The 8,976-nt window shown below is 38.0% G+C and overlaps 1 protein-coding gene across 2 annotated transcripts in view; it reads left to right on the top strand.

Annotated features, from left to right (window-relative positions):
• The window catches only part of arid3a (AT-rich interaction domain 3A), a 56,668-nt gene extending 48,376 nt beyond the window's left edge, over positions 1–8,292 (top strand). The window contains exons 5-9 of one of the 2 annotated variants that reach the window (XM_015393915.1): positions 230–413; positions 938–1,185; positions 1,423–1,710; positions 4,273–4,362; positions 5,861–8,292. In XM_015393915.1, the coding sequence (XP_015249401.1) occupies positions 230–413; positions 938–1,185; positions 1,423–1,710; positions 4,273–4,362; positions 5,861–6,018 (968 nt within the window). In that variant the 3' untranslated portion in view covers positions 6,019–8,292. Of the gene's footprint in view, positions 1–229; positions 414–937; positions 1,186–1,419; positions 1,711–4,272; positions 4,363–5,860 lie in introns of both variants that reach the window. The other variant, XM_015393914.1, reaches the window with a different exon arrangement.
• Positions 8,293–8,976: the final 684 nt, after the last annotated feature.

Here is an 8,976-nt window from a genome sequence, read left to right as displayed (position 1 = left end):
GTATGTTTTCGTACTGGACCTAATGGCCATTGTTCTGATCCGATTTAGGTGAAAGTGGTTAGTGCTTAGGTTTTAAAAAGATGCAGGTGATTAGGCATTACATCAATATATTTCCCACAATGGTGTTTAACATAATTTTTAAAAATTCATAAATTTTAGCCTGTTTCTGTTTTTGCAGTCTTTTAATCAGTTGACCTTTCTCCCCTCATGTGTGTTTGTATTGAACCAGGAACACCCGTGAATCGCATTCCCATCATGGCCAAACAGGTCCTGGATCTGTACATGCTCTACAAGCTGGTGACAGAGAAGGGCGGCTTGGTGGAGGTCATCAACAAGAAACTGTGGAGGGAGATTACCAAGGGACTTAACCTGCCTACCTCAATCACCAGTGCAGCCTTCACTCTTCGCACACAGTCAGTACACATGGGACACAGTTTACCTTCCTCTGCTTTTTTTTTCTTTTTTGTTTGTTTGGATTCACCCTTCTAGAGATAACCGACATAGCTAATTGAACATGATTTAACTTTTTTCATGATCTAACTCTGCATTACCTGTCAAAGCTTAAATCCTTTAATCCCTGATCTGTTGACTGCTTCACAGTCCTGCAGATGATGGTGATCTAATGTCAACAGCCACTTTGTTTTTCAAATTAACTGCTTCTTAGAAGTCATTTCTAACTATTGGATGTCCTTGAGGATATTAAAATGAGATGAGATCAGATCTCATCCTAACCTCCAGGAAACATGCTAATGCCCATTTTGGCACATTTTGTCACATTAAATGTATTTCTCTTGGTCAGTTTGGCTGAACTGAACTTCAGAAAATCTATTAGATGTTTTTGATTTATTTTAGGTCATTTGTTTTACTCTAAAGTTCTACTCCTCATGGTTTACTCCACAATTATAAAACCACTGTTTACACGTCCCTTTACTTTCAGATACATGAAGTACCTGTACCCATATGAATGTGATAAAAGAGGTCTGAGCAACCCCAATGAGCTTCAGGCAGCCATCGACAGCAATCGACGAGAAGGCAGACGGCAGAGCTTCGGCAGCTCCCTTTTCACATACTCCCCCAACGGGACCCCCACCATGCTGTCCTCCCCAAAAGTCTCTACGCCTAGCATGAGCTTGACAGTGGGCACCAACGGAGCATCGCTGGCCCCCATGCAGAAGATTAAGAAAGGTAGGAGCTATTTTAATAGTAGGTGACGTAAGCAAATGAATGATGCATTTGTTTTCCCTAACAAACAGAAACACTGATAAAGATTGAGTCAAGCTCTTTACAAATATTCTTAGACATCTAGTTTATGTAATTATTATCTTTTGTGAATCAGCTATGAGGTCTGTTATAAATATTACAGCATATAATATTTAGATGGATATGACTTTACCTGACACCACTTCACTCTTGCACCAGAAGAGGAGGGAGGCCAGCCGCTGCCGGGGGTCGGTATCCCTCGTCTGCCAGTGGGTCCCATACCTGGTCACTCAGTGGCCGCCGTGCAGGCAGCGGCAGCCCAGGCAGCGATGGCAGCTCAGGTGGCAGCTCTGGAGCAGCTGAGGGACAAACTGGAGGCAGGTGAGCCCCCTGAGAAGAAGATGGCCCTGCCTGCAGAGGAGCACCACCGGCTGCTGCAAAGAGCTCTGCAACACAACCTGCTGGCCATGACTGCTCAGATACCTATGAACATCCGCATAAACAATCAAGGTACCCAACCCAACAGGCAGACATTTTGTTAAGGTTTCCTGGAGCTGGATAATATAAAACATTTGGTTAATCAGATGGATCTGTGCATATATATAGAGGAAGTATTTTTCTTTCAGGTCAGGTTAATGATTACCAACATGGTTTCTATTGTCTTAATGTCACAGTAATAAAGAGAGAAAGATTTATTTTTATGCATTCTGACTCTCCCTTAAATGGTTTGTGATGACGTCATGATTTTCTAAGCTTTTTATTAATAATATATGAGTACTGTACAAGTCTGCTTCCCCATTGGATTGTACAAACATAATCAGCATGAGAATGTCCAATAATCTCACCATTCAGGATGAAAATCGGTTCTGAGTCCCAGAAATATCTGAAATATTAAAATCCAGCAAAGAATAAAAGCAGAAGACCTTGTAAAAGGACTGACTTAAACTAGTATAAGAGCGCAGTTACAGTGAAACCAGTCCTGTATCAACGTGGGCTAAAAAGTTAACTAGAAGCAACATTAGCTGCTTTTACAAAATACTGCAAGGTGAGGTTATATCACCTTTTACCTGTTGGTAGTGGTTTGCCATAAGGACTGTTTTAACATTTGGAGAGAAAACAGGAAGCTTGCAAGGCTGAGAAAATCACCACAAATGTTCTGTACGGGGCAGCAGCAACATGTCTGAGTTGTTTTGCTGCAGGAGGACTTTGCTTTCCAAAAATATGGAAGTATAAGGAGTAGAAATAATAAAGGGTCATCTTTAGACATGAGAATTACTTTATTTAGAAAGCACATTTAAAAAAAACAGCAAGCTTAGCTAACATGTTTTACAAAAATAAGTTACATCAGCCATACATTGAAGAAATTTATATGCACAGCTTTAAAGATTGACCAAGTTCACGATTCTATTTAACCCCATAAGCCCAGAGGGTTTTAGGAGCAAATTCCACCTGAAATTACAGAATCGAATTAAAGCAAGTGCAGCTCCCAAACTATACATTAGAAATACAATTGTTTGTATTTGTATGACAGAAAAGCATTAAAGAATATATTTCAAGTGGAACCACTTTTGTAAATATAGCTATTCCTGATTTATAGGTGAATAAATAAAGAAAAAAGAAAAATATTTATCCAAAATAAACACTGCAGAACACCATGAAACCCCATTTGAAACTGGATGAACCCTTAGACATTGTATATGCACATCTTGACTATAACTTAAGCAAATTTGAACTGAATAAGTTGAAGCATGTGATGTGGTCAAAGTGTGAGAAAGGCACTTTTTCACCCATAAATGGGAATCTGGCTAAAAAAATATGCTGATTTACATTATTGGAGATCTTCTGCATAACCCTTTGCTCCTAAGATACAATTGTTGTTTCATTGAAATTTTCCATTGAACACACAATAATATCATCAAGCTGAATAGAAAATACGATGAATTGCATAATTTTTGTCACCAAACGGGGATATTTTATTTTAAAAAAAAGAATTAGAAATCCAAAACTGTGCAACAATGTAAAAATCAAATAGAATCAGAAGCTTTTGTCAAAAAAATTGCTAAATAATTATTACACGTCCCCATCATCAGTCACAGGTGTAGCGGGACAAACCTGGTTTGCAATTTTTCCAAGGCTATAAAACAAAAAGTATTTGTGAAAAAAAATAATTGTGAAACATAAACACCATGTGACTGTGTTTTGGCCATTTCTATAAATAGATCAACATGAGCAGATGTCAGATGGGCTCAAGAAGTTAAATAAAGTATTCAGATGGGTTTGTATTGGATGTTCCATGTAGCCATAGATATTTTTAAATTTACCTATTTGGTTAAAAAACAGTGGATGTAACAACCGTGCTGTTAAATGTCTCGCATGGAAAGACACTTTTATGAAAAATAAATTTCCCCCCAACATGGGTGCATAATTTATAAGTGTGTGGTGTTGCTGTTGGTTAACTTGCATTAACATACTTTAAATGTAAAATCGCTGAAGCACTGCAGACATAAATACACACACTGAACTGCAGCGTACCTGTTTCTTTTACTCTGCTACTGTAACACACCTTTGGTTTCCATTCTCTTTTTTGTTTATGATCTCTGGATTCCACCCATCTTCCCTCTTTGCAACAGTTACCATCTCAATACATTCTTCTCTTCTCATCTCACCACAAACCGCAGCACCCAGCAGTAAGGAAAGAGCTAACAGCAGGCCTATATGTTGACCTGTTTAGCTTATAGGAGCAGCATGCATGCATACATGCTGTACATGTGTGTGTTTATCTTTGTGGGGGATTGTCTTTTGCAAGCGGCGTCTTTGATCTTATAGCGAAGGTTTGACTCGGTTTCTGACTATCTGATGGAACACGCAAACTGTTTCTAAGTATGCGATAAAACTGGCGACTTCAGAGAAACGTTCTTATGGAGATTTCTTTTTTTATAAAACAGATCACACAAAAGGTGTGTTTGCCAAGTTAGATAAATGGACACTTTATGTTTTGGAGATTTTAAACCCTGTTTGGGGATGAAGGAAAAAAATGCAAACAAAAGAATTAACCTATTGTCTTCCTGACAGATGGCAGGCAAGAGTCTGCTCTGAACCTCACCACAAACGGCACAAACAGCATCAGCATGTCAGTGGAGCTCAATGGAGTGGTGTACACTGGTGAGTACCTCTTTGATGTAGTACAGGATGTACAGCTCATCACTTCCTTCCTTTTTGATTACTTTGCCTCTTAATTTGATTTTCATTCAGGAGAAATTTCTACACTGTTTCCTCTCTGCATGCTTTCAAATTCAATTTTGGATGGATATACAATAAAATCTTCATGGGTTTTTAAAAATTCAGCTCAGTGGATGAACCTTGTTCTCTTTTTTCTTTCTTTATTTTTTTTAAACAGGACATCATTATTCTGTGCATATTAACAATTAGTTTTAAATGGTTTGAAAAGAAAAGTGTTCCAAGTCACAGACAAGGCATCAAAATGACTGCACCCTTTTTCTTTGCATGAAGTTAAGGTCTAGTACTCTTGATGCAAATGTGTACCATCCTGCAAATATTTCCACCAAAGTTTTTATCTGAAGCTTAAAAAAACGATTTAGCGACCTCACAGCTTTATCATCTTTATCTTTTCAATTCAATTCAGTCCATTTCTTCATCTTCAACATATTTAGTTTGGAGGTTTGCTTGTTACAGTATCAGACATATTCTTTAAATTAACATTTAAATTAGCCGTATTTTTGTAATATTTTAACATAGATTTGATTTTTGGCATAAAAATATTGTTTAAAGGTGAGATGGACCAATCAGGCCAATATTAATTACCAATTTTCTTCAGCCTCTGGCCAATCAGGTCTGATATTATTCACAATGATCTCAAGACACTTGAGCTTTGGATATATTGTTTGAAAATAAAGTTGCCTTTCTCCTTTTAATGATTCATTCATTAAAAAAAAAAACTTTATTTTAAGTTCTAATGTTTGCCCCTTTGAAAATTCAAAAATTCAAAATTCATTTTTGTACAGTTTCATTTGGACTTGTAATGAAAAAACAAAAGATGGCCATGGCTCAGAGATAGCATTTGTTGAGCTTATTTGAACTATTTAACAAATGTTCTTCTCTGTGATGCAATGCTATATTAGCAAATATTAACACTTCTTTATCTTTCCTTCATTTAAGTCTTATTTTAAATATAAAACAAAGTTGTATTTGAACATATATGTACTTCAGCTTTCACACAGCGTTAGAAATGCTAACATAACTTCCCCTGAGCGACACCACTGAACACACCTCATCATGACGCTGCGTTTATCAGCAGTTATTGTTTATCCTGCAGATGATAACCCTGCAGTGTCAATCCATGTCAATTATATAATTACTGTAGTATGTCAAAAAAAATGATGTTATTCTGCTTATTATGTGTCCCCGTTTCCAGCATATGTTGCTAAACTCAACTTAGACAAGACACTGAATGCTGTTTGAAGAATGTAAAGAATAAGGTTTAAAAAAAAAATGCTAGACATCCCATCGCTAAGTGTGTTTTCTTCAGTAAGTCCTTAAAATTCACTCTTCCGCTAATTCTTGCTCAGGACTGGATTGAAATTGATGTTCTGTGGATTCTAACAGTGATCGATGGTTCCGTTTTTGTCCTTTTCCTGTCTAGGTGTTCTTTTTGCTCAGGCAGCAGCAGGGTCAGCTTCGTCCAGTGCGTCTGTGTCATCCCTCTCCAACAAGCCCGTCAGCAGTCGTATTGCTCCACAGCAGCAGCAGCAGCAGCAGCAAAACACACCTACCTCAGCTTCCAGCACCCCACTGTCTTAACAAACCCCTCCCAATTTGTTTTTTTTTTTATTGTTATTACCACGCTAAGAAAAGCCAAAAAGCAACCTCATTTTCTACATCATCTATGCCAAAAAGAAAAGAGAAGAACCATCATCAGTACAGAAAGACAAACTGAAACTCAACTCACTTGAAGTACACTATCTCAGGTTTTCTCTCACAAACTCACCTCTTTTGTTCTTCATCGCCAAAAGGATTTTGAAACGAAATAATCCCAACTGAGAGCCAGTATATGCTAAACTTGTGCACAACCTGTGAATTATTTATTTCTGCATAAATGTACAGATTACTGGAGAACAACAGAGAAGGTAATAACTAGGAAGGCTAAAGCATTGTTTACACACACAAACACAGCTACTGACTGACAATGACATTATATCTTCTAGAGGAGAGATTTTGTTTTATTATTTTAACTTTTCATTGTCATTAGTATCATTATTGTTATTCTCTTTGTTGTGTTTTATTGTTTTAATCTTTAACGATCTTCTCATTGCAGGAAAAGTAATCTATATATTTAGAATTCTATGAAAAAAAGAAGTATGAATATCCTCTATTTTTAATCAGAGAAGCTTTCAAAGGTATGTTTTTTTTTGTTGTTTGTTTTTTTCCTTCAGGGCATAAATATATGGTGTGGCTGTGACCTCATTCTGTTGTAAAACCAGATAACCTTATTAACGTGGCAGCCCTGTGGGAGGACGAGGCTAGTGCAGGCCTGCATTCTGGTTCTTATCGTTGCCACACAGTCTTAAGTGAAACTGAAGAACATGCAGGGATCTTTTAATCACCTGGAGGACTTTTGGTGCATTATCAATCCCAGCCAGACCCGAGGTGGCACACATCTGCACGTAGCTGTTTTTTTTTTCCTTTTTGTGTGCTCGTTCTTCCAGAGACCGCTGTGGCTGGTTTGTATCTCAGATCTGCTCCTGCATGTTGACATGTGGCCAGTATGAGACTCGTATACGTCGTAAATACGTAGTCCTCAGAATGGCTCTCTGGAGCACAAGGGTACATTGTGCAGTTGGTATAAATTAACGAAAAAACACAAGTTTAGGTTCATTCGTCAAGATAACACACGTTATGATTTTTCTCAGGTGTCTCTTTGCTTTGTATGATTTATTTTTTACGGTAACTGTCTTCAATTACACTGGACAGAGTAATGCTTTCTACCCTTTCCCCTCTTCTTTCTGACTTTGCCTTCTTGTGGAGAGACACTTTAGGTCAGTTTCATGCATGATTTGTAGACAAAGATCCTTCAATCATAAATTAAGCAATTTTCCGTCTTTGACTTGCTCAATCCTTGTTATTCATGGGGGAGAAACTCACACGGACAATCAGGTGTCAGGAGACACACCCTGAGCCTTAGGAGAAACCAGACAGGCGTTTTCTGCTCATCTTTAACGAGCTTTCATAATGTTGATCACAGATGCTTTTATGTTTATTTCCGTTCTGCTTTGTGTTCTGCACGTCACTGTGCTTCTTCTGATCCAAGTGCTTCTTATCCGGCGCTGTGAGCGAGATGCAGCGGTTACAGCAGTGGCTGTTTTGGAATCCTCCAACTGTGCAGCTGTTTCTTAACCGGCCCCTCTCTGCTGGCTCTATGTTGCTTGTGTCTTATCACTGTTGCAAACTCTGCTGGATTTATGACAGAAGAGGCACTGGTTGGTAGTAAGTAGTGTCTCTGCATCTTGAAGTAGTTCAGTCAGTTACTCCTCTGCACAGTTGGCTAAAGATTGTTACTCAGCTCCTCGGGGCCACATCCGTACCAAGCGTCCTGCTCCCCTCCTGACGTTGGGGAGTAAATCAGGCTTTGTATGCGGGTTCCGATCTGAGGCCTTAACACAGCGTGGGGTGACCGGAGAGTGAGCAGTACCTCCACCTAATCACTTTTTACTGTTCAGTCAAATATCACCAGATGGCTTTCAGGGCTTTGATTTCTCTACCCGCCTCTCTGTGGGACATCACCACCAGCTGCTAAACAAACACTGGTCACTTTTCAAAAGCAACTCAATAAGAAATCTAAGTTAACAAAAAAGATTAAAATCCCCTAATCCTGCTGTAGTTCAAAAAGTAGCATGGTTTTAACAAGAAGTTTTGTCACAATCAGTTCGTTTAAGATGGTAAAGACACACAAAATCTGTAAAAAAAAAAAAAAAACATATGTTTAGACAATCTTTAGGGGCTTTTCATAAAAATTTAGAATCTTTTTATTTTTAAATAGGGATCATATTTGAACAAGATGGGTCCAAAATAAAAAATTAAAAACCAAGGCAGCTGGAAGTTTGTCAGAATGTAAGCCTCAATGCATAACACAATGTCCACTAAATCCAAAAGGAGTTGGAGCACAAAGTTTGAGTTTATATGATAATTATTTGAACTGAGATTTATCCAGTGAGGTCGAGGTTTGGGAAGGAAACACTCTGATTGCAAACTAGTACCGTAGAAAAGAATGGAACAGCTAATGAGCCTCTTCTTCTGCATTGTCACCATGCAGGCTGCTTTAACTGAAGAAAACAATACATATGGCAGCATAAAGTTGGATTTTCGATTTACTGCTCCAGTGTTGCCCTGCATTGTTACTCTGATGCCCAACGGAGTCCAAACAACATATTTAATAGAGTACTTTTAAATTGTAAGCCATGCAGGGATTATGCCAATCTCACTTTTTACTGGATAATCACTCCCTGTGTGATTTGTAAATTCCTTATTGTAGCATGCAAAACATTGTCTGAATAAAACCGTCCGCCACTCAGACTCCCAACAGTCTGTCTACATTTCATTTCACAAAAACCACAAGCTCTTGTTGTTAATTATTTATATTGGAGCACATCTAAATCCCATGGACACAGGAGGTTGTGGATTATTAAATAATATGCTCCTTAACAAGCTAATTAACTTGAAATATTATGTGGTTTACAAAATATTCCACTTATTTGTATTTAA

Source organism: Cyprinodon variegatus, unplaced genomic scaffold (assembly GCF_000732505.1).
Source record: "Cyprinodon variegatus isolate N-32 unplaced genomic scaffold, C_variegatus-1.0 Scaffold662, whole genome shotgun sequence".
Classification (NCBI taxonomy): Eukaryota; Metazoa; Chordata; class Actinopteri; order Cyprinodontiformes; family Cyprinodontidae; genus Cyprinodon; species Cyprinodon variegatus.
This window is presented reverse-complemented; position numbering and strand designations above follow the sequence as displayed.